Source organism: Asterias amurensis, chromosome 19 (assembly GCF_032118995.1).
Source record: "Asterias amurensis chromosome 19, ASM3211899v1".
In the NCBI taxonomy this organism is placed as follows: domain Eukaryota; kingdom Metazoa; phylum Echinodermata; class Asteroidea; order Forcipulatida; family Asteriidae; genus Asterias; species Asterias amurensis.
Window position 1 is genome coordinate 12,056,917 of NC_092666.1, and position 26,603 is coordinate 12,083,519.

A 26,603-nucleotide genomic window follows, 5' to 3' on the forward strand; every position below is an offset into this window, starting at 1 on the left:
TTGCGCCAAAATAATAATAATGATTGGGATAAGATCCCTTCCTGGTAATGAACCAAAAACGAACTTCTTTACAGCTCATAGTCACTGGATAATAAGACGTGAAATTCAACCAGACAAATACAAAAAAACTTAACCATGATACTGCTGTCCCAAAAAAGCAACTTATCACGCTCTTCATTACAAACAGTCACAACAATTTCAGGGTGTATCTTTTTAATATTTTAGAGAATGGTGTTCGTTGGGATGAGAGAGTGAATGGATTTATTTAAATAATATTGCAGTTTGGTGTCTTCAGCAATCCTTCTAAAATGAACTTGGTGAACTTCAAGTAATAATGTCCACTTGTGGAAGTGTCATGGCCGAGCGGTTAAGAGCACCGAATTCAAACTCTGGTGTTTCTGATCAGCAGAGTGTGGGTTCGAATCCCCAGCCGTGACACTTGTGTCCTTAAGCAAGACACTTCACCATTGCTTCGTCCTTCGGATGGGACGTTAAACCGTTGGTCCCATGTGTTATGTAACGCATGTAAAAGAACCCAGTGCACTTATCGAAAAGAGAAGGGGTTCGCCCCGGTGTTCCTGGTCCGATCGGCAGCAAATTGCGCCACAGCACCTTGTAAAACATTACATGGTGCTATAAGAATTAGGTCTCATAATTCAAAAACAGTCCCACATCTTGCAGGAAATACTGTGTTACAGCGCCAGGAGCGTCACTGAGTGACGGACATGTGCGCTATATAAGAAGCCACAATTATTATTATTATTATTATTATTATTATTATTATTATTATTATTATTATTATTATTATTATTATTATTATTATTATTATTATTAACCCCCACCATACCCCCGCCCCCCAAAAATACGATCTGAAATGTTATCTTATAATAGCCATGTCAACAAATAATAATATAAACAATATCAACGCGAGTTTAAAGACAATGGTTCACTACTCGTTCACAAACTTTTGAAACACAGTTTTCAATGAGGACGAGTAGTTTACCATGACCCTAACCTTACGAGCTTTATGATTTGTTATCAGAATGCATTTGGTTAAATAGTTGTAATAGTTGTGGTCTTTCTTCGGAAACCCGGTAGCGTTCACACGACAACAAGTTACCATGGCTCATTACTACGTACGAATTTTAAAACCTTGCTACTATTTAACAAGGGATCCTTGCTATTTGCTCTCGTGTAAAAAAAAAGGTGGCTGAAATGTCCATTTTGTTTATGCAATGTGTTATCAGCACATAAAACGAGCAGGTGAGTAACCTTTGTACTTCAGATAGAGTGTATCAAATCATGAACTGTATACTATGTGTTGTTTACAAGTTACATACAGACTACCACGTCCTTTATTACACTCGACTGTTGACTGTCACTTGGCAATCATCTCTTACTGGTCCAATAACTATGATATTATTTGTACCGGTGGTTAACTATTCAAGGAACACACTGGGGAACCGTCCCGAAATGTCGCCATTGCATAAGTTATAATCGTCCTGAAGTCCCTAATACAGTTAGTCTACTCCCCCTGAAGTCCCTATACATCAATTAGATAACTCGTCCTTAGGTTCATATACCCAAGTGGTCTACTCGACCTGAATTCACTGACATCAGTCTACTCGTCCTAAAATCCCTGCTAGCAATCAATCTGCTCGTCTTGAAATCCCTTAAACCTGTTTCCTCGAGAGAATGTGTCCCCGACCGACTCTGTGGCTTTTTGTGGGGTTATGTGTGTTGATGAAACAGCCATGCGTTTTCGCGGATGAACTAAAGAATGTTGGAGCTTGTGACAGGTAAGAGCCTTTTGTATGGAAGTCGAAAAACTTTGGAAAGGGTATTTAGGAGGGGTAGTGCACTCTGATCTACCAGTCACACTCATACAGTTCATTGAGGACACTCATGCATGCATATACATCCTTTCATATCTTTTTAACTTTTGACGTGTGTTGTTTTAGCCTATTCTTTACTACGTTGAATATGTACATTTAATACCTACTATTATTTGTACTTAAAATTTATGTACAGACACTTTTGGGGGGTAATTGTAGGGGCACTTTTCGTAACTTTTTAATTTTCGCGGTGTTTAATTTTCGAGGTTTAAATTTTTTTGATGGTCAATTTTTGTGGTTTATTTTTCATATTTAACAAATACATATACACTCTGCTTATTTCCGCATCTCGTTTGGTGCTATAATCTGTACAGCGCTTTGGGGTGCAGTCATGGATGTAAGACGCTTTATAAGCATTAGTTATTATTAATATCCTTTACAGAGACCGGGAAGGCCTGTTCCAGCCCCGGGATTGGGTGGCAATATGCCCTCACCTTTGAAGTGGCATTCCGGCCTGGAGACGTTGAGCGATACCTTAAAAAAAATCAAAAACATATAAGTCAATTAAAAACAAATTCGGGTATTTAGGCTTTAAAGCAATTCAATGAATGTATCTGAGTCGTCCACTTACTTTGAGGGGATATCAACGAAAAAAAGGTACATCCCCCCCCCCCCCCATTACACCACATCACTTCTTTTTGCAGAGTTATAATTATATATGCAAGAATTGCTAGCGGGTGCTGCGCAGTATTTACTAGGCATATTACTGCGCCAGGTATCAGCAGTTTAAAGGTACGGGCCTACATGACGACATAAATACAATAATACAGTTCACCCTTGAGCCTAACCTTGTCCTTCTTTAACCAACTACCTAACCTATGTATTTGAAGTAACATGGGTGTCTCATTTGGGCTCAACGAGAGTACCAGCCTGTTCGGGGTCCACGCTTGTTGCTTCTAATAGTGAGCTTTCCTGCAGTATCCCAAAAGTGTATTTATATCTACCTGGCTATTAACTGTATGATTTGAAACATGTACATATAATATTTGCCTGTATATAGATTTGTTGTGGACACATATAAACCTTGAAAAACTAAAAATCACTTCTGATCGGCATGTTAACAAAGTTTGCGAACTTCGATTTGTTTTGGATCGAACTTCTGGGATATGCCTACTCTTAAAAAAACAATAATTGAAAATGACATTTAGTGATTATTGCCAGTTTTAAAAGTGTAATAACTACTTTTATTTTATTTCTATTATTTTTTTTATTTTAACGGCCTCCTCCTTTTCCCCACACAGCCGTCCGTCCTCACCTAACAAAATGTTGGTGTCCTGAACATTTTTTTCTTTCTATTCAAATATTATCATTCCTAAAAAAATGAAAAAATAATTTCCAAAAGCAAAACAAAACAATATTGACTAGTTGGCCTATGCTCACCACTATAATCATGTAACTGTGATATAAAAACACGTAGGACTTCTGGAACTTATCTAGGCCTGAAAACCCAAAGTCTACATTAATTATCTAAACCTAAGATAACTCAATCATGCGTAAAAAATGCGTACCTTGAATTTTAGTACACCGTTCCTTGACCAATGATGCTGCCGTTTTTCTTCCCAGGCTTCTTGCTGGAGTCCGGTTTAGTAGTACGCCGTGCTAATAGACATTATGATTTACGTCATCCAGCCGCCATCTTAGAGGTAAAACGGTGACGAAACAATCGAAGCGCACAGATTTGTACGCGCGGCGCACATAATTGATCAATGAACAACCTCCTTTGACCTCCCTAGGTGAGGCCGCCCTATTGCAAAGACGTCATGTGCATAAGTCTATGGTCCGACATTCTCCCGAGGTAGATTATTTAATTTGCTTTAATTTTTTCAGTAAACACAACCGCGTCTTCTCGGATACTTCAATGAATTAAAACTATTTCTAATTAAACTAAATTGAATTAAACTATTTCTTGAAACAAAAATTACTTTATTTATGACGTTCACATTAATTTGACAACCCAAATAAACAAACCCCTTTATGAGGTCATTTTGTACGTGCCAATTTTCTAACAAAACACAAAAAGCACAATTTGGCTTGTCTGTGCTTACCAATAACTTTCCAATTAACTATCACTTATTACATTGTGGGAAATGGTTGTAATAAACCTCTGAGTTGACATGATACCTAGCTCTCTGTCGCTGTCCTGATTGGTGCATCCATTGAGACACACGCGATGACGTAATGTTTTTAATTTCAGTTTCAACAGTTCATGGGTATTCATGAGTTTACACTGATTCCTCTCAGTCGCTATCCTGATTGGTGCATCCATTGAGACACACACGATGACGTAATGTTTTTAAATTCAGTTTCCACAGTTCATGGGTACTCATGAGTTTACACTGATTCCTCTCAGTCGCTATCCTGAATGGTGTATCCATTGAGACACACGCGATGACGTAATGTCTTCAATTTCAGTTTCCACAGTTTATGGGTATTCATTAGCTGACACTGATTCCTCTCAGTCGCTATCCTGATTGGTGCATCCATTGAGACACACGCGATGACGTAATGTTTTTAAATTCAGTTTCCACAGTTCATGGGTATTCATGAGTTTACACTGATTCCTCTCAGTCGCTATCCTGATTGGTGCATCCATTGAGACACACGCGATGACGTAATGTTTTTAAATTCAGTTTCCACAGTTCATGGGTACTCATGAGTTTACACTGATTCCTCTCAGTCGCTATCCTGATTGGTGCATCCATTGAGGCTCACGCGATGACGTAATGTTTTTAAATTCAGTTTCCACAGTTCATGGGTACTCATGAGTTTACACTGATTCCTCTCAGTCGCTATCCTGATTGGTGCATCCATTGAGACACACGCGATGACGTAATGTTTTTAAATTCAGTTTCCACAGTTTATGGGTATTCATTAGCTGACACTGATTCCTCTCAGTCGCTATCCTGATTGGTGCATCCATTGAGGCTCACGCGATGACGTAATGTTTTTAATTCCATGCAGTTTGCAGCGCACAATATTAATGCTTACGTATTGATGTCACGTGTTAACGTAAGACGTTGTTGTCTGTTTGACTGAAATGAGCAATGTTTGATGTTTGTAAATGTTGCGTAATTTTATTATTTTGAGTTTTAATTAGTTTAAATAATGCATTAAGTACCCTTTCTGTGTGAATTTACTATTTCGATTACACTTTCAAAATGTTTTCAATCAACTGATTCAGTCAGTTCAGCTTTATCACTCACTCAGTACTCGTGTCGTATCAAGTTTTCACTCACAAATTTGTTACGTTTAAAATAAGATTATTATTAAAACAAACATTTAACAACAAAAATCCGCTTGTTGTTTTCCTTCTCGCAGTGGTAACATCGCTTCATGTGATGACATTGAGACTAATACTTAGCCAGACCGCATAAACGTGTCAAGAATGTTCGTGTATGGATCATCTGTGTCTACCCAAGCTTATCTTCTTCTTTTATAACCGGTTCCTCTGTTGTTACATAGTCCTGTCTCATCAGTCTTGTTCACATCAACATTTTCCCCAGCTGGACAATATGCAATGAGACGAGTTTCCCTGAGATATTCAATCAAAGTTATCCCACAGTGTTGAGCTCCCTGCATCTTGAAAATTTCCTTTTCATTCACAAGACAATTCTGACACATTTGTGCCTATACTTGCGATGTTTCAAGTTTCGGCATTAGGCGGAAGTATAATCTGAGGCCATCTGCAAAGATGAAGAATACTTGATTTCAAAGCCAGGAAAGACGAGTTTCCCTAAAGTGACCAATAAAAGTTATCCCACAGTGTTGAGCTCCCTGTTTATCTTGAAACTTTCCTTTTCCTTCACAAGACAATTCTGACACATTTGTGCATATACTTGCGAACATCTTTTCGCTTAACATTCTAGTGTAACAGCTTTCTTGAGATGTTTCAAGTTTCGGCATAATAGCTTGTGGCAGAAGTATAATCTGAGGCCATCTTCAAAGATGACGAATGCTTGACTTTACAGCCAGGAAATAAGGAAGTTGTAAAGAGAGAAGACGATGGAGTCATAACTAATGTAGTCCAGCAGTTGGCATAAAGAGTCCCGTGTTCTACACACTTACCTTTTCTTCAATAATTTTGAAGCTGTTTGTTTATGGTAAAAAAAAACGACATTTTGTCGAGGTATCTTCTCTTTCAAGATAAAGAAGAAATACCTTAAGATGACAAGAGGAAGATAATTAGTGCATACTGTTCTAAACTTACCCCATGCATGTACTAGTGGAAGGGTGAATGTGATTTTGAATCCGGACACCAATTAATTCCAAAGATAGAGCTCTCAAATACATGGCAAAGGAAGAAGAAAGTAGAAAAAAGAATCGGAACTTTGATGTAGAACAACAAAGTTGTCTGCATGAAAATGCAGTCAGGCGTCAAATTATTGAGGATGAGGAATATAATCCTTGTTAATAGGAGATGAGGATGGGATGTACAACTTGACAACGAAGACAGGCTTTATTCCTTGAGCCGTTCCACCAATATTAACCAGAGGCAGGACGTGAGAACATGCAAGTCCCTCAATAGACTATGCGGAGATTGAACAATAAGACAAACATGAAGAAATTGGGGTATACCGACGATGATGACATCAAATGTCATTGTGGCACATCAACCCAGTATTTACCACACCCTCTGCGATGCCTAGCCCTGACAGGAGGAGCCGTGCTGCCTTGAAGACCTGATGGCAGCGAACGACAATGCTGTGAGATGCGCCCATTCCTGGTCAAACATTTAGGTTAGAGTAGATCATGGACTCGAAAAAGACAATAATAAAGTTTTCGACGGAATTCCTAAGCTTACATTAATACTTATTAATATAAGTTTGTTTAATTATAAAATGTTTGTAACCCACTTACACACGAAACTCATCTCTTTCATTCATCTGATGTCTAACGCGTTTTCTTTTTTACTTATAATTTGTTTTAATTTATAAACGAAAAGTTACATGTTGTATCTGTTTTGTTATCGTTTGTATGACTGTTTCAAATATATAAGTGTTTGATTTTTGTTTATTTGTTTATTTCTGCAATGCGCTTGGTCGTCTTGCTTGTTCGGACGGTGGATACATATAAAAGGAATTATCCTTGACATTTTCCTTGTCATTGTCTTTGTTCCTTTCCTTTTGCTGATTTCTATAGAGTCAAATGTCCACTCTATAAGAAACTGTTCACTTGCATAGTGTCCAGATGTATAATATCACTTCCAGCTTCTCGTTTGAAGATCGGTTTGCTGTTTTTCATGATTGTACATGACACAAAGCTTGACATTGTAAGAAATCTGCTCTCTTTCAATAATTATGTCCAGCTTAGTTTACCCGTTTGTTGTTGGAAAATAACTTTTCCTTGAAGTAATAAATTTAAACTTTAAGAAATACAATTTGTAGGCATTTTTGTTTATACATTTGTAAAAGTGTGTAATGACATTCATTTACATTTGTCCAGTGATGTACATTCAATGAAGTATATTCAGTGAGGTATATCCAGTGAGGTGTATCCTGTGAGGTATATCCTGTGAGTTCTGGTGAGGTGTATCCATTGAGGTATATCCGGTGATGTACACCATTGAAGTATATCCAGTGAAGTATCCAGTGAGGTATATGCATTGACGTACATCCAGTGATATGTATATCCAGTGAGATATATCCAGTGAGGTATATCCAGTCAGGTATATCCAGTGAGGTACATCCAGTGAAATATATCCAGTGAGGTATTCAGTGAGGTATATGCATTGACGTACATCCAGTGATATGTATATCCAGTGAGATATATCCAGTGAGGTATATCCAGTCAGGTATATCCAGTGAGGTACATCCAGTGAAATATATCCAGTGAGGTATTCAGTGAGGTATATGCATTGACGTACATCCAGAGATATGTATATCCAGTGAGATATGTCCAGTGAGGTATATCCAGTCAGGTATATCCAGTGAGGTACATCCAGTGAAATATATCCAGTGAGGTATCCAGTGAGATATATGCATTGAGAAATGTCCATTGAGGTACATCCAATGAGGTATTTCCAGTGAGGTATATCCATTGAGGTATATTCAGTGAGGTATATCCAGTGAGGTATATCCAGTGAGGTATATCCAGTGAGGTATATCAAGTGCCAGTGAGGTATATCCAGTGAGGTATATCCAGTGACGTATATCCAGTGAGGTATATCCAGTGAGGTATGTCCATTGAGTTATCCAGTGAGGTATATCCAGTAAGTTGTAAGTTGTAACCACAGAGGTGTACAGTTTTGTATCATAGTCTTGAGTCTAAAGCAAAGTAGCACAAGCTTCATGTATAACTATCCATTTGCGCATATTGCTGATTTTCTTGATGTTTAAATCCATCGAGATATTCCCCATTGACAAAGTGCTCCATATAAGACATAAAGTTAGTGGTTGATCTTCATTGTTCCTTTACCATTTAATATCTATCCGCTTGGCAAGCGTGTTGACGATGAAGTGTGTTTTTTTATGGAATTTTCGTTTGACTGGATGGTCTTTGTATTGGTTTAATAAACTTTTAATGAACAGTTTATTGAAAGTGGTGAATATTACCAATAACCAGAACCAACCTAACATTCACACTTCTCACACCCTGAAGTTATTTTGTGTTGTTATTTTACGTTGATACATACTCTTTGAAATAATTTATTATTTGACATTGCTTTTACTTTTGCATAAATATTTAGCTAAAAATAGACACGGCACAATGTACCAGTTGAGCAGATAAGAGCAGTTGAAGAAATCTCCATCAACTCCCAAAACTTTCAGAAAAGTGAATGCAATCCCTCTACTAGCCAAGAACCAACCGGAAAGAAGACACGGAAGAAAGTTTCAGTTTTAGATGTGGTAGGAAAACCCAAGAGAATGGAAAACCCAAGCAGCCACGTAGGGACTATAAACCTAATCCACGTAGTGCCCTGGCATAATTCGAACCAAGGTCCTAGAGGTTCAAGGCGAGGAAAGATCACTACTCTAAACTCACAGCCCTGCTAATCTTCTCCTCCTCAGGTTGGTAGATTAAAGAGCAAAGAAGTTTAAGAAGATAACACCATTTTCGACACCACAGAGACATTCCAGAGCCTTACACTGTTCCAATTACCTTTTGTTGGTACTTTCCAAGAGCTATAAACTTATTTATTTATTATAGTTTACGGAATTATAAATATTTAAGTGGCTTTAGTTTTACTATCGTAAACTGTTTACACCGACATATTCACATTCTCATCCTTCACTGCATACATATTTTAGTTATCAGTTAATTGAAACAAAACAAAAATAAGTTTTATAATTAGTGTTTTTATCCGTGTGAATTTGTAAAATGGTTGTTGGTGTTGTACGATGTGTTGTGATTTAATGTAATTTTAGCGGGATAGAAGAAATTTACTGCGTTGAAAGTATCAACTGCTCTCAATGTTCAAACGCTCCCTTTTATTCTCTAACTTGGTCGTTATTTGTAAACATACAAATGTTTCTCCTTTGGAAATGAAGCTGTTTCATGTAACAAGTGCGCCCTCGACGTTAGGTTCTGTGTCGATAACAAACATTGGCGACTCATTGGCTCTGAAGAGTTGTCAACTTAAAAAAAAAATTCCTCTTGGCCTGCGGCAACATTAATACAATAGTTATGACATTGAAGCATGTGTTACACCAACTAAACATCGACTTAAAGACTATAGAGTAAACAAGTGTGTGCACGAACTGGGTGTGTCTGCTCTAGTTTTGACACACAAGCAACATTACTTTTGTTTACTATTTATTGTTTACTCCACTAAAAAAAATAGATAAGCAATGATATAAAGTCACATTATGTTTTCTAGCCGTCCTTTCTCTTTAGGTGTGGTTAAAGATGCACAGTACATGATCCTTTCTGGGCTTGGTAAATGACAAACTCACATTGATGATCTTTGTTAACTTTGATGGGCGTGGTTAGTTGACACATTCACTCTGATGATTTCTTTGTTGTATTCGGTTGGCGTGGTTAATATTGACACATTCACGTTGATGATTGCTTGGTTAACATTGATGGGCGTGGTTGAATGTCACGAAACACATTGATAATTCATTGGTTAACTTTGACGGGCGTGGTTCGGCGTCCACAGTAAACCCATACATGGGCGTGGTCGATTCGACATTGAATGATGATGTCTTTGTTGGGCGTGGTGTCACAGGCTGAATATTTCTGACATTTTGATCAGTGGTCTGAGTCACTTAGTGTTTGGGTACATCATTAACAAATGACAACCTCGTCTCAGTTTCCATCTTTAAACACGCGATCGAAGGGCTTAATCGTGCCCAAAGCTGCGCATTGGCAATGCGATGCGTTTGCTGTTGTAACTTGCATGACTGTTTGTATTGGAGTTTTATGTTTGGTGGATTTTTTTTTATTTGCCTAGATTTTATTTAAGAAAGTTTATTATAGTCCAATTAAAACTCAAGTTCCATTTTATAATTTTCAGCAACCTATGCATCCATCTCCAATCCATTATTTCACATTCTCTTTAATTCACTCCTCATTTATTTATTTCATTAACTTCTAATCAACAAATATGTAGACCTACTTGCGAACTTATTTAGTTAAATACATTCATAATTATATGTATCTTTTTAACTTTTAAAAGAAAACAGTACAACACAAGTCTCTTCCAAAGTAGTGGTCCTGACAGAATTAATCACGTCAGTTACCGTTCCCGTGTAACTGTATGTAACTCCCTTGGCTCACGTTCAAGTATTGTGTACCCTACTTGTCTTTGTTTGACACGAGCGTGTCTGAAAAAAATAAATCACCAAATCCATTCAACAACAAAGTTTGCGGTTTGCTCGCGTGGCAAAGAGGAACTAGGGGCAGTTCTACTCTGGAAACTCATGGGACTCATGGCAGCAGACAAACACCAGGACGCCCAAAGAAGACATACAATGACGGATTGGTTGAGGATACCGGATGCAGGTTTGAAGAGATACCAAATGCTATGAATGACAGAGAAAGATGGGAGAAACGTAGCCCTGGCGGCCTTACACTTTCGTATAAGTGACTTTCGTATTGTATCTGTGTACAGAGGAAGAGTCCTATATAGGGCTAGGAGAAACGTGTCTAGGAAAGGCGAGCACGTTTTAACTGATGACGATGATGGTGTCTCAAAATGTTTACTTAATCCCCCATTTCCTTTTTAAAGCGTATCATCCAATGTGTTTAGTATCATTTATTTCTTATTCACACACACTTACCTTATTCACGACAAGGTCAAGGATTCGGAAATGAATGGGATAAAACAAGGGAGAGAAGTGGAGTCTGAATTAAGAAAAAAATAGATTGTGCACTATCTATTTTATTTCTTAATTCTCATCCATCAAGATGGGTTTTACAAAGCGCGGGAGAGGTTTTGGGCTTCAAGACTCGAAAACCATACACGCCTTACGAAGTGAAAGGAATTTCACTGATACCTCAGGTTGACAAGTTAATAAAAAGAGTAGAAGTAGAAAATAATGTAACCTCCATGGTGCGTTCTTCCTATTTACTAAAATTGACATTAATACTTTTTTTTTTAAAGTACACCTTTACACTACGTCCACACACAGTATCGTCAGTATGAACAATATCGTAATAGTTACTGTTAATAATGAATAGATGTGGCAACTGACATGTGCACACACTTACCTTTGTAACATAGGAATGGTTTCTACACTAAAGGGGGTGGGACTGGAAAAAGATATTCAGAGTCCATAGATAGATGAGAGAAGAGATTTATAAGATAAAAAATAAATGGTAAGAAGACGCTGTCTCATAACTATCTTACACCAATAAGGACAAGAGACGTCGTGTGATGATAAAGGAAAAGTTTCCAAAGGCAAAAACTTAAAAAACTCCCGACAATTTACATCATAGATTACACTCATTTAACACGCTTACTGATATACTTGTACCTTATTAACTACTTACACAAAATAAAATGTCAACCACTAGACTTAAACACAGAACACACCTATATTATCAAATAGACATTAACAAGTTGTAAATATTTCTAACACTGGTAAACAACTCAAATGTACAGAAACTTACCTTGAGTTGGTTATCCCTAACAAAACTGATTGACAGAACCTGGGGTATCCATACTCATACATCTACAGAAACTTACCTTGATCTGTTAATTCTGACAAAACAGATTGTCATGGGATGGGAACTGCATCTTTAACAGAGAGATCAAGAGTCCATAGATAGAGAAGAGATTTTATTTTAAATAAGACAAAAGAAGGTATCTCCAAAATGAGTAGATAACCCAAAGAAACTGTATCATAACTGTATCACATCAAAGGTCAAGAGACAATTAATGGGATGAGAAAGGAAAATAGTCCAAAGAGGTTTTATATTTAAAAAAAACCAGTATGCACCACAGACTACACTAACTTGCACATTATCATGCTAATACAGATAATAATGTACCATATTAACTACTTACACAAAACATTAACCCATACTGATAATACTTGTACCTTATTACCTACTTACAACAAATATTTACCCCTATACTTTAAATGTTTTAATTTCAGAGCACACCTTAGACATTACTAGAATGTAAGACATTTTTTTAATAAAAAGTACTAAATATTTCTGAACCTGGGGTATCCATACCCATACATCTACAGAAACTTACCTTGATCTGTTAATTCTGACAAAACAGATTGTCATGGGATGGGAACTGCATCTTTAACATAGAGATCAAGAGTCCATAGATAGAGAAGAGATTGTTCTAAGATAAGACAAAAGAAGGGATCTCCAAAATGAGTAGATAGCCCAAAGAAACTGTATCATAACTGTATCACATCAAAGGTCAAGAGACAATTAATGGAATGAGAAAGGAAAAGTGTCCAAAGAGGTTTTATATTTAAAAACCCAGTATGTACCACAGATTACACTTGCACATTATCATGCTAATACAGAGAATAACGTACCATATTAACTACTTACACAAAAAACATTAACCCATATACTTTAAATGATTTATACTTAGAGCACACCTAAGATTTTACCACAATGTAAGACATTTTTAATAAGTACTAAATATTTCAGACACTGGTAAACATACCCATACATCTACAGAAACCTACCTTGAACTGTTAATTATGACAAAACATATTTTCATGGAATGGGGACTGCATCTTAACAGAGAGATCAAGTCCATATAGATAGAGAAGAGATTTTTTAAAGATAAGACAAAAGAAGGTATCTCCAAGATGAGATGATAGCCAAAAGAAACTGCATCATAGTTATATCACATCAATGGATTGAGGGCAGGAGACAAATGGAATTAGAAAGGAAAATTGTCCATAGCAAAGTATTTAAAACCCCATTAATTTACACCACAAACACTTACACATTTATCATGCTAATACTGATAACACTTTATTAACTACTTACAACAATTATTTACCCCTGTACTTCAAATGTTGTAAACTCAGAGCACACCTAAGATTTTACCAGAATGTAAGAAATACTAAAATTTTCTGACACTAGTGACATACCCGTACATGTACAGAAACTTACCTTAAGTTGGTTTTATCCTGACAAAAAAAAAGACTCTCCTAGAATGGGGAGTGTGTCTCAGAAAACAGAGAGATTCTCTAAAATGAGGAAATAAGAAGAAGTGTTTGGAGGGGGGGGGCTGTGGGTCTGATTTCTTACAGGTGAGAAGGGAAACCCTAAAAAGCTGTATTGAAGTGTCACATAGTAATAACCACCTTAGATTGCTCTACACTACAATCACAAACAATGATTTGTTTTACTTGCAACTTACTTAAACTTGTACCACAAATAATACTTTCTCAAAATTATAACTCCACAGAGCAAGAGATATAGTATTAAGAGAGAAAATTACTTAAAATCACAGAAATTTAACTTTTTTACCCGCAACTTGTACCATAAAATAGTACTTTCTTCAACATAAAACCCTTAGAGTAACAAACTAACCATGAGTTATAATATTAAGGCAGAACATTGCTTTTTATTTAAACCAGATCCATGTGTTTAAGGCCTACTCACCTTTTTATCAAAATCCTTTGAATGTCAACCTTATAAGATACATAGGGGTCATTGAAATTGATGCTACCATTCTCTTCAAACAAAAGACTATGGTGGCAACACACATGAATAAATTTCAATTAAATAATCAACACAAGAAGAATGTTATGTTGATTAAGACAAAGAGCAGACAGAGAAAATGACAACCGGGTCGTCATGAGCTAAAGACACCGAAGGCGGACCACCAAAGTTTCTCAAAAAAAAATAGATTGTGAGAAATACATCATAGAGAATTTCAATGTAATATTCAACACAAGAAGAATAGTATGTTGAGACAAAAAAAAAACAGACAAAGAAAATGAGAACTGGGTCTTCATGACCTTAAGAAATCAATGGCAGACCACCAAAGTTCCTTCAAAAAAAGGAGAGTAGATTGTGACAAATACATCATAGAGAAATGTCAATGAAAGAATCATCACAACAAGGATGTTGATGACAAAGAGTAGATAGAAAGGAAATGTCATCTGAGTTTTCAAGACCTCAATACATCACTGGCAGACCACCAAAGTTTACAAACATTACTTAATCTTTTGGCGAATTCAATACAACTCCACTGTTAATTTCTGAAAATTATGTACGAAAACACTCAGTTGCCTCCCATCCTGATTCACACAGAATGATTACATTTGGTGAAGAGTGTAAAATGAGACATGATCACAGAACAAAGATACTGTGCAAATGATCTCAGAACCAAGAAAGATGATGTGGTTTTTATGAATCCACAAAGGTCAACAAAGGAAAAGAGGTGGAAAAGGTTTCAAAGCAAGATTTTTATTATGTAAAAATTTGGAAAAATTAAACTGCAGTGTAAGGAGACAAATTGTAACTTTATTAGTGAATAGACTAAAAACTGTAAGCCTAAAAATTGTGTTTAATTTACTTCATAACTATACTTCTTAAGTAATTTTTGTGTTGTTGTTTTATTTCATAGTAATTTCTATATCCACTCGTTTAGCAAAAATTCATTCCCTCTCCAGGAGGCACACGTTCATCCAACTTTCATCTCAATCAGTCACTCTATACTACTTGGAACTTGAGTAATAAAAAATATAATTGGGCTAAGCACCCATTAACTTGTTTTCTTCCTACAACTACTTTCTTAAATTTTCAAAAAGGACTAACTTTTCAGTTGTTAAAACTTCCCTTTGGAGCATTTATTTATATTTAAAGTCTATGTGTGCAAAATATAATGTTCGTTTGATGGATTGTTTGGTTTAGGAATGTTGGTGTTGAGTTGTGCCTTTGCATCGCATGGCGTATAAACAAACTAAAATGTTCCACAGTCAGCTTTCTTACAAAGTCATTTAAAGTTACGCAATTCAATAGAACCTATAATCCTGTTTCGTGCGACGAAGATGAATTGTGTTTTCTTCTTAATCTCATCTCCTTTGAAAAATTGTATTACTATTTCTTTTGGAGATCCAATAGAGCGAAGTGGAGTCACGACCTTTTGGCATCATTGTTCAGTTCATGAGTTAACAGGTGTGCAGTGTGAGTTCAACAATAGATGAGATGGGGATACTACATTCCAATTCAAGCTATACATGGCTACAACTTTTGTTTGAATTAAGTACGATGAACATGTAGTTTTGTAAATTCTAACACGACCAAAGTTATTATTTTGGATACACACATTTTGTGCAAAATATACATCATTGTAATAATGGTATTAAAAGATCAACACAATTTTCACAATACTTTTTTTAAATACCCTTTTTTAAATAATTGTTGTTTAATTATCGGTTAATTTCTTTCGAAACCTGTCGAATTGCATTATGCATTGTTCTTATATTTGACCCAAGATAAGTTTAAATTGGCAGTTCATCCAGTAACTTTATTGCGAAATCTTGCAAATGACTACCAATCATTACATCGTCGTAAAGATATTTCGTTTGGTGCTTTTATTTTTGAGGAAACGATTTTTTTCACGATAGTTATTCATATTGATTCATTTGTTCATTTTACGCACATTTGCACATGAATGAAAACGACAGTTTGAGAGGAATGTGTGTTCACATACAACCTTTTAAAAAGTATTTTGACCAAATAAAAAAAGAGTTTTCAACACAGAGCTTAACATTGTTTGTCCCCTAAGATTTGCAGTAAAAACATTGAATTGAAGCAATACTATCTGAATATCTCTCTATAGTCTGCCCTGTGGTTCCAAAAAGAACCGTTTTTGTGGGTTTTTGCTCACTCATTGACTCACCCCCTCCTGGTCAGGCTTGACCTTGTGTCTTGAACTCGAAGAATTTAACCAGGACGGCATGTTCCTTATCTGCTAGGAGTATAACTGTCTCTCTAATTGCACACAATTTGTTGCAAGTTTCAGCACAACATTCGCCGTTAAGCAACAGTCAGAGTCGTCGTTCACAGTTGCACGGTGTTGCCGTCTCGAAGAAGTGCAAGCTGCCGTGCTTTTGCACGACAGCGGTTGGCGAACGGCCCATGTGCGAAAAGGGGAGATTGGGCAACATTTTCACCTCCAAAATTCAGCATTTTTACTCGTCCAATTCCAGCTTCAAACAGTTTATAGTTAGTCTATATCATTTAAGGCGTCCACTTGAGTTCATGGCTTGACAAAATTCTGCCAAATTTTGAAAAATTGTCGTAATTAGGACAGCGAAAACCGAAGGAGTCGCGAAGGTTAATACATCCATTGTAACGTGCTGGTACACCAAATAAAAAACGAACAAAATTGTCTTCGTGACCGTTTACTCATGGTTATATTTCTACGCGAGGCGTTTACTTCTTGAAAAATGCAAACAAAAGTTCATTTTTAATAAAAGTGAGATTTGTTTTCTTCAAAAGTAACCCAAATAAAATAACTTTGGAAAACTACATTGTGTTTGTGACTTGTTTTCAATTTCTTACACAGCACAGGCGCACTGCTTTCACCGGTGCGCGGAAGGATTTTAGTGTGCTACGGTCGCGGAAATGTTGTCCGTGAAACTTTGCGCATGAGAAGCATAGCTTTTAATGGATGGTCGGGGTGGAGTTGGGGGGTCCTTGGCATTTGGGTTGGGCATTTGGGCATGCAGGGGCAAATACATTACTTATGGGGTGATATTATAATTAGCAAAATATAACCATTCTTCATATGCGAGTTTTTCAATCTCTCGAGGGCTGACACGAAGGGTATAATAAGAAAAGGTCTCTGGTCACTTCGTACATTGTTTAATACTTATGTGATGCTTTTTTCTTATTACTATAGGCCTATAAATAGTGAATGTTTATGGGTGCAGTAAGAGTATTGTCATGAGTTGAAAGATGGAATGCTTCATCGAGGCGGGCGCGAATTGAATGAAACATTCCATATACTCTTACTATGTGCAAGAATAAAAAACATTCATTATTTGTTTTGCATAACATCCGAGTAGCCAGTTTACTTGTTTAATGTAAAAAAATTGTATTTCTTAATAGTTTTTTTGTAATTTTTAACATATCTATTTTATAAGAATCTCTGTATTTTAAACACAATTCAGCTTGTGACTGCGATGTTTGAATGTTGTTTAATTAACCAATAATAATCATTTAAAAAATGAAATAAAAAAGTAGATCTTTGTCATTTGATTGGAGGATAACAACAACTATAGCCTATGCTAAAAAGGACTACAATCTGTTTTTGTATACGCAGTGAGATATTCTGTGATGGTCAACTTCTCTCTGCAGCTCAGGATGCATTTATCTTCAACGACTCAAAAACATTTGTTGATCTTCACTTAAAAAGTGAACCGGGTAGGATAAGGTTTTATCTCATACTGTGCATCTTAGCTTTTCATCCCAACTAGTTCAATAACATTTATTTCTTTATCTCTTTAAAGGATTTGGGTACTTTTTGTAACACCAAACACAATGTCAACAGATTTACATTAAACTTACACCGTTTGAAGATAACGATATTAGAAAGCGTACCTATATAAGTTGCTAAAGTGCTGCAGTTTTGGGGAGTTAACAAGTAAAACAATGTCATAAAAATATGTTTTTACACGTTAAAATAATTTTTGTTTCATGAGCACTGAGACGAAAATTATTTTCATTAAATTGTTTTACTCATTTTCTCAACCACTACAGCACCTCAGCAAGTAATAATTTTCCACAGGGAATCTTTCTACTATTATTATCTTCGAACTGTGTAAGTTTAGTGTGTGTTTTTTATCCTACAAAAAGTACATAGACCCTTTAATGAACTTTTATCACGCTGTCACCATCTTGCTCATGTCTCTGTTTCCATTATAAACAGTAATGAATGCTAACATTCATTGCGCAAACATGGCACCAGACTATTATTTCGTGCAGCCTCAGTTTGGTTACATTGAGATGGAATGGAGTAAAATCAAGATGACCAAACCGTCTGTTGTATCACTTCTGCATGCATGATGAGCTGTTCTGCTTTGCATTTAATATTGAAAGTAAAACAATGTTTTTTTTTTTTTTCAATTTTTTTTAACAGACACAGCATAAAATAATGTACTTATAACAACAAAGACACGCATGTGCTGATTGTTTTTACTATAACTGGGTTCGGATCCCGGTCGTGACACTTGCTACATAAAATTGGGGAGGTACTTTCTGCTCTACCGGCCAGGCTTCGAATTGATGATACCCAAGCCTACATTCGTATGGACTGTGAAAGGGGTAACCCTGTTTCAACCCTAGGAGCAGGTGGCAACAGCCGCTGGAAAATATAATTGTAGCCCACACCTTGAAGTGGCCTTCAGGCCTTGTGTGTCAGGCGACTTGCATAAACAAAAAAATAATAATAATCGTTTGGATAATGACGCAAGTGTCATGACCGGGATTCAAACCCATACTCTGATGCCTAAACCGCCTCCAAGTGCAACACCACTAATACCTGTTTATTATTGGAAAACAGCCATGGTGTCTCGGGCGGGATTCGAACCCACAACCTTTGCACCTCTTGAGCAGTGTCGTACCAACTAGACCACCGAGATTGTCCGGTAGCTAGAGGCAGTCTATTTTTTATTTTCACAGAACTTGAGAAAGTACTGAGTATAGTGTTAACACAAACCTGTATTATAGGTTAAAATTTCATCTTTATCCCGATGCAAATTTAACATCTACTAAACCCATGGTGTCAATTTCAACATCAAAAATTTTGGCGGACTCTTCCTCTGTACTGGTACAAGAGTGTAAGGCCGCCAGGGCTAGGTGTAAGCGTTAATGGCGATAATAAATTTGGAATGCCTTATTATTTTTGTTTCAGCTACCGTCCTTTCTGACTTTGAAGGCCTAAACTCAACAGACATGGATGTAATGCAGAGTTTCGTGGATGCAAACTTTGACGGACCAGCCATTGAGTTCAGTCCCTGGGTTCCACCAGATTGGCAACCAAGGTACACTGAGATTACTCAGCCCAATTTCATAGCCACTAAGCACAAAAAAAACCTGCTTAGCATGAATTTTCTTCCTCGATAAAAACAGCATTACCATCAAAATTTCCATTTTTTTGCACATTGATTGTTACTGGTATTAAACAGTTGTTTGCTTATCCTAAAAGTCACGTGGAAATTTGGTTGGTAATTCTGTTTTATCAAGGCAGCAATTTCATGCTTAGCAAGCAAGCATAGCAGCTCTATGAAATTGGGTCCTGGGTGTTAACAACTCAATTAATCAGCAAAATGCATTAGCAGGCTTACTTTTTATTCCAACCTTGAGTTATTTTGTACTACCTATACCAATATCTAAGTTGTAATTAGTTGTTCTAGTGTTTCATATTGCTGTATTGTTCTTTGTTTTTGTTCTTGTTTGAGTGGGGATTACTCGACAAGCTGATGCTTCTTGGAGACCCCCATCATCACATTTATGTCCATAATGTTTTCTTATAATAAATGTAAATCCCCCACTTATTCTTTGTGTGTTAGCAAAATAAAGGAAATGAATTAACGAATGAATGACACCACGGGTGTTGTTACATAGATAAAATAGAAAGATAACATTTACACCGAAGTGTGTTATGATAGTACACATTTCTGTCAAGACAAATTACGTGTTATTTGAACATTATGCTATTTTTGATTTTCACTTCAGTATTTATTTTGTATTATGTTAGTCAGGTACAAGTGTCTACCCGACAGCCGACTTTATATTTTCAAAAAAAAAAGGAAGCGTTTAAAACAATTTTTGTTTTTTTCTTTCTACACGTTCAAATAAAAACAGTCCTGCAATTTTGGAGAACATTCAAGACCCCGAACTCCGTGCCTGGGCCTCTGATCTTCATACCCTATGGAAAGACCTAGGGAGAAAGGTTAAACATGTTTTCCACAATTACTAGTGAAAATTCATTTGAATGATGTTGTATATAGAAAGATTTGCGGTAACATAATCGTATCGTGTGTATAAACTTATGCCATTGTATGTATGTATGTATGTATGCCATTGCAATAGCACGTATCGTGTGTATAATCCCATGCCATTGCAATAGCACGTATCTATATTTAGACTACGCCCTCCGGGGATGGTACATGTAACAGCTATCGTCGCACTGGGTCAAAGGTAAATATGCTTGGCAAGCATTTTTCGTTCGTGCGTATGACGATACAGCGTCTTTAATGAGTTGAGGTGGTTCTGAAAAGAACCGCTGTATACAGAAAGGGAGTGGTATCAGCGTCTTTGATTGAGATGGCATTACTTAAAGATCAGAAACTAACATTATCTGTTTCGGTGTTAATATATACAAGATATGTGTCGCCCTTTATGTTGTGTTATATGGCTACTTACACTGCCTAAATGATGATGATGATGATGATGATGATTTATGTCATTAATAATTTTTGGCGTTTTAGCAAGACATGTTTAACTGAAATGTATCATGCCATCATGTAAATAATTTTGACACCATCGCCAATTCTTAAAACTGCAAACCATTTTGTAAATAAGAAGTACGTATAATAACTCACATTGGTACAAAATATACTTCTCTCTCTCTGTTTTATTTCATTTTTATTTGTTCAGATAAAAGAGGATGTTGATATCAATAAAGACCAGTACTCCCTCATGCATGTCGACAATCCATTCGTGGTTCCCGGCGGGCGATTCAGAGAATTCTATTACTGGTGGGTCTCGATTTGTAACTCTTAAAACAAGACAATGGACACTATTGGTTATTGTCAAAGACCAGTCTTCTCACTTGGTGTATCTCAACAAATGCATAAAATAACAAACATGTGAAAATTTGAGCTCAGTTGGTCGTCGAAGTTGCGAGATAATAATGAAAGAAAAACAACCCTTGTCACACGAAGTTGTGTGCATTTTGATGGTTGATTTCGAGACCTCAAGTTCTAAATCTGAGGTCTCGAAATCAAATTCGTGGAAAATTACTTCTCTCTCGAAAACTATAAATGGCACTTCAGCGGGAGCCGTTTCTCACACTATTGTATACCATCAACCTCTCCCCATTACTTGTCACGGAGAAAGGTTTTATGCCAATAATTATTTTGAGTAATTACCAACAGTTTCCACTGCCTTTTAAGACACTGGACACTATTGGTAATTACTCAAAATAATTATTAGCATAAAAACTTACTTGGAAACGAGTAATGGGGAGCTGTTGATAGTAAAAAAAACAATGTGAGAAACGGCTCCCCCTGAAGTAACGTAGTGTTTTTTTTTGTTGTTTTTTTAAATAAGTAGTTTTCCACGAATTGATTTCGAGACCTCAGGTTTAGAATTTGAGGTCACGAAATCTGATCGAAAGCACACAACTTCGTGTGACAAGGATGTTTTTCTTTCATTATTATTTCGCAACGACGACAAATTGAGCTCAAATTTGTACAGGTTTGTTATTTTGTGCACATGTTGAGATACACAAAGTGAGAAGACTAGTTTTGACAATTACAAATAGAGTCCATGTCTTTAAATTTAACTCAAGCAATTGTAAACAAAGTGTAATTTTGACGGGAAGGTGCGAGAAAGTCACCCTCCGAAGGTGTAGAAGCTTGTAATGCATTACTGAAACAGCCTAAGATATATAAACTCAATTTTCTCCACTCTTTATAAAAATAACAGGGATTCGTACTGGATTATCAAGGGATTGCTGCTCTCTGGTATGACTGACACTGTGAAAGGAATGCTGTCCAATTTCATCTCCATAGTGGATCAGTAAGATAACACTCTTTTGCATCATACACTCATTTAAAAGACTCCTGCACTTGAACTGACCTAGGCCCAATTTCATAGAGCTCCTTAGCACGAAAAAAAACTGTGCTTATAGCATAAAATGTCTTCCTTGATAAAAACAGGATTACCAACCAAATTTTCATTTGTTGCATATTGCTTTTTATATACAGGTATTCAGCTGTTGTTTGCTTATCCTGAAAATCACGTGGAAATTTGGTTTGTAATCCTGTTTTTATCAAGGCAAAACAAAATAAAATAAAATAAAGTAAAATAAAATAAATTTATAATAAAATAAAATATTATGCCAGCACAAGACATTGTTATTGTGGAGTTTTCCACCATAAAACTCATACTTTTTCATGGTGTCTCTGAAAATAGCTTATATTAAAAAAAAAATAAAGTTTATGTAACAGACAATTTTAATGAGAAATAAAATTAGCTGTTGCAAACAACCTACCAACCAACTGGACCGAGGGTATAAATGCAAACAATAGTTAATGGCCTGACGTTTCGACCCTAGCAGAGTCTTCCTCGAAGGCTAAATTTTCATGTCAAAATTTAACAATTTTAATAACATAAAACACATTAAAAAAATGTCCCTTGATGTCAGTGTATTATGACAATGTCATTTTGGTATTTCCAGACTAGGATTTGTCCCAAACGGCAACCGTATCTACTACCAGCGAAGAAGCCAGCCACCATTCCTCATCCCTTCCGTCAATGAGTATCTAAAGGTCACAGGGGACTTCCAATTCGTCAGGGACAATCTACCCACCTTACAAAAGGAGTACGAGTTCTGGATAGTCAATCGATCAGTAGAAGTCCGGAAACAAGACAGTGGATCAGTGGAGAGTTATACACTTAACCGCTATAATGTCTTCATGGGAAAACCAAGGTGCACTATTCCTTCTCAGCAGCTCTGACTAAGATTATTGCTTTAAAACATGGCGTGTCGTGGCCTAGCGGATTTAGAGCACCGGACTCAAGCTCTGGTGTATCTGGTCATCAGCAGAGTGTGGGTTCCTTTAAGCAAGACACTTGACCTCGATGCTTCGTCCTTCGGATCGGACGTAAAGCCGTTGGTCCCGTGTGTTGTGTATTAGCGCAAGTAAAAGAACCCAGTGCACTTATCATAAAGAGAAGGGGTTCGACCCGGTGTTCATGGTCTGATAGGCAGCAAGTTTCGTCACATCACATTGTAAAACATTACATGGTGCTACAATTATGTACAAGGAGTAGGTATTATAATTCACACTTATAATCCCAACTTGCAGGAAAATACTAGTTTTGAAGCACCTTTGCGTCTTAAAATGTTCTGCAACTAAGCACAATTTAATTGAAACTAAGACAGATACTATTATTATGATGCAAGTTGACCAGTTCCGTTTGAAACCTTGCATTTTTATGTTCTTCTCATAATTAAGGCCAGAGTCTTACAGAGAAGACGTTGAAACGGCTGCTGGACTCCCCGAAGGTAAAAAGTAGTTGTAAACTATCAAAAGCATTATAGTTATTTATTTATTTTTTTAATCTTTTCTTTTTAATCTTTCGATAGTTTTGATATCGAGAGTCGAAAATTCGACGTTTGAAAAAAAAGAATTTACAATTTGTGTGTTATTTATTGTAATAATTTGTACAATGTTGTGTTTCAAGTCGATGCAGCAGAAGTGTATTCAAATCTGGCCTCGGCAGCTGAGAGTGGTTGGGATTTCTCAAGTAGGTGGTTTGGTCAACAGGGCACACTCGGCTCCATACGCACCAAGCAAATAGTTCCAGTGGACCTGAATAGCATCATGTGCTTGAACGAAAGACTTCTGGCAGATTTCTATGAACAGGCAGGTATGAAGATCAATGCGCCGATTGTGCCAGTGGATTTTTTTCTGTACATCGAAATTGCAAACCTAAAAAAAATATATAAAAAAAATGAAGGATTCCCTTTTTTGAATCGATTTAGAAGAAAACAAATTCCCCATTGAAAACCACAAACGACATTTTGACTCAATCAAAAACTATCAGTGGAGTGACACCGGACATAGGGGCATAATCTATAATTTATAATTAGTACATTTTGTGATGCAGGCGACACAGCGAAAGCAGCAGAATTCACCACCGCCTATCATACAAGACGCTCCGCAATCCAGAATGTCCTATGGAAAGAATCCACAGGTGTATGGCTGGACTATGATTTAGAGTTATCTGCCACCAGAGATGAGTTCTACCTGTCAAATATCCTGCCAATGTGGGCTGGGTGTTACGGCTCGGAAGTCGGCGCTGGTAAACAAGAGATCGACGGGAACGTTCTCAGCTACTTGAAGGTTTGTATACTTGTCTATCAACCTTAATTTTCAGGTCGTGTGTTCGAATTCCACCCGAGTGTTTTACTTGATGTATTTATTACACAGAACTTGCTTGGGATTGCATACGTTTGATAATTGGAACACACTGTTTGTTTTACTACTATATATAGTTATTTACCATGAAACTAACCTCAGTGAAAGTTTTATATCAAAGGGTTTTTGCGTTTTTGGTAATGGTACAAAAAAACAAATTATCCCAGATTTCTGCGTTACACTTGTATATTACCTTGGGGTGAACAGGACAAATAAACTAGTACATTTGTTTCTTGTTTAGTCCAAATCGCTTTCTACTGTGGTTTATTTCTTGACTTATAATTTAATCGGGTATCTGTTGACTTGAACCCAACGTCAAACTCTGTGTTTTTTTTTTCTTTGTTTAAGAACAAATATTTTTTCGGTTTGATTTTGGGTGTTTTGTTTCTCAGAATGAGGGGGTATTGGATCATCCGGGAGGAGTTCCAACATCTAAGAAGAACACAGGCGAACAGTGGGACTACCCCAATGCGTGGCCTCCTCTCCAACAGATGCTGATCGAAGCTCTGGACAACAGCGACTTGAAGGAGGCTAAGCAGATTGCCTTCGACCTGGCACAGAAATGGACTCTCACAAACTACTTAGCTTATAAGGAGAACAAAGTCATGTATGAAAAAGTAAGGTTTTCAAATTCGAATTTGACTGAAAATACAGCAGGTGATTAAAGACTGGAGCGGTTCTGAAAACAAACAGCCAAACAATTTGTCTACTTAACCTTTCAGGGAAGTCGTGTACTCATAGAGCAATAAACTAGTTTATTGCTTCATGTGTACCGTAAAAAAAAAAACGCTACAGAGCATAACTCTCTGTTTTACCCCATCCTTTTTTGGAACTCTTCACTTCAAAGGTCTTTGAAACTATGCATTGTTTTCTTACAGTATGATGTAACCAATCAGGGCGTGCCTGGTCACGGGGGAGAGTATGGAGTGCAGGTATGAATGAATAAGTTAGAAATCGCCTGGAAAAAACTGATTACATGTCACTGTAGTAGAGTTTGAATTAAAGAATAGACCTAACACCACACCATAGATGGTCCTGCACAGTAGAGTGTTGAAAACTTAATGTTGACATGGTTGACACCAAACCAATAATAGCGCATTTTACAACCAACACTCCTTAACATGCATGTATATTTTATAATCAAGCAAACTTGAATCCTCGGTTCTGATTGGTCGGTCCATAGCAACAAGAGTGTAATATTTTACAAAGTGTGAAAATTTTATGATGAATTAACTTGACACATCAACGTAAAGACACTCATTCAAAAACTACGATTGATGTTTTCATTGTGGTGTGCGAAATATTGGATTTGTCTAAAATTGTAATTTTGAAATGCATTTAGATGAGTATTGGACTAATTGTGATTCTTCACTTTTTAGGCTGGATTTGGCTGGACAAATGGCGTCATTATGACCCTGCTGGACGAATATGGAGACAAGCTGAAATCTGATGTCCCTATAACTACCACTCCATCGAGTAAAGGATACCAGACTTACTCTGAATACTTCACAGTGGCACTTCTACTGAGTCTTAGTTTAATTTTCAGTTCCTCCTTTGTTTCAGTTTGAGTTTGGTGAAATGAGAACTAGAGGTTTGACGGTTCTACATCAGTAAAACATATCTATGGGCTTTTAAAGGGACTTAGGTGGAAAAAATGTCAGGTGGAAAGTTTCAGGGATTTTTTGTTTGTTTGAACGGAAGGAATCTTCGTTCCAACAAAAACTTATCTTCACATATCCCTTTAAAAGATTTAAGCTATCAAGTCAGCAAAACTAGATGATAAGACTTTATCAAGATTCCTGTAAATGCCACAATCACCTGTGACCTGTTAGTGTCACATGGTGTTGAGGATGGCTTAAAATAAAAGACACAAACAATTAACATGTGAAAGGTGTCACAATTTTAACCAGTGTCAACTGGAAAGAGTGTAAAAGTGTCACCAAAAGCACTAACAGACCAAATTATGATTTGAATTGAAAAGGAAGGTGAGGTTTATTGATACCTACATGTAATGTACATAATATAGAGTAATCCGTCCTGAATAAAACACAACCAAAGATTGCAACTTTTGTTTTTAATAGTTTATTTATTTTTTAAAGAGTGAAATTAC

General features: G+C 36.6%; 1 protein-coding gene across 1 annotated transcript; it reads left to right on the forward strand.

The window, feature by feature from the left end:
- The first annotated feature begins 1,349 nt into the window (after window positions 1-1,349).
- LOC139951343 (trehalase-like) lies at window positions 1,350-26,542 on the forward strand. The gene is made up of 13 exons (XM_071950194.1): window positions 1,350-1,799; window positions 17,602-17,702; window positions 19,192-19,321; window positions 20,145-20,232; window positions 20,940-21,040; window positions 21,993-22,085; window positions 22,747-22,998; window positions 23,528-23,577; window positions 23,757-23,942; window positions 24,183-24,418; window positions 24,886-25,110; window positions 25,372-25,425; window positions 25,873-26,542. The coding sequence occupies exons 1-13, from the start codon at window positions 1,696-1,698 to the stop codon at window positions 26,059-26,061; spliced, it is 1,809 nt and encodes a 602-aa protein (XP_071806295.1). The 5' UTR covers window positions 1,350-1,695; the 3' UTR covers window positions 26,062-26,542.
- The last annotated feature ends 61 nt before the right edge of the window (window positions 26,543-26,603 follow it).

Bases quoted from the DNA above. Each gene is read 5' to 3' on its own strand.
- LOC139951343 (XM_071950194.1), top strand. From the start codon at position 1,696: ATGTGTCCCCGACCGACTCTGTGGCTTTTTGTGGGGTTATGTGTGTTG. The intron at 25,111-25,371 runs GTAAGGTTTTCA...GTTTTCTTACAG, and splicing joins ACAAAGTCATGTATGAAAAA to TATGATGTAACCAATCAGGG. The intron at 25,426-25,872 runs GTATGAATGAAT...TTCACTTTTTAG, and splicing joins GGGGAGAGTATGGAGTGCAG to GCTGGATTTGGCTGGACAAA.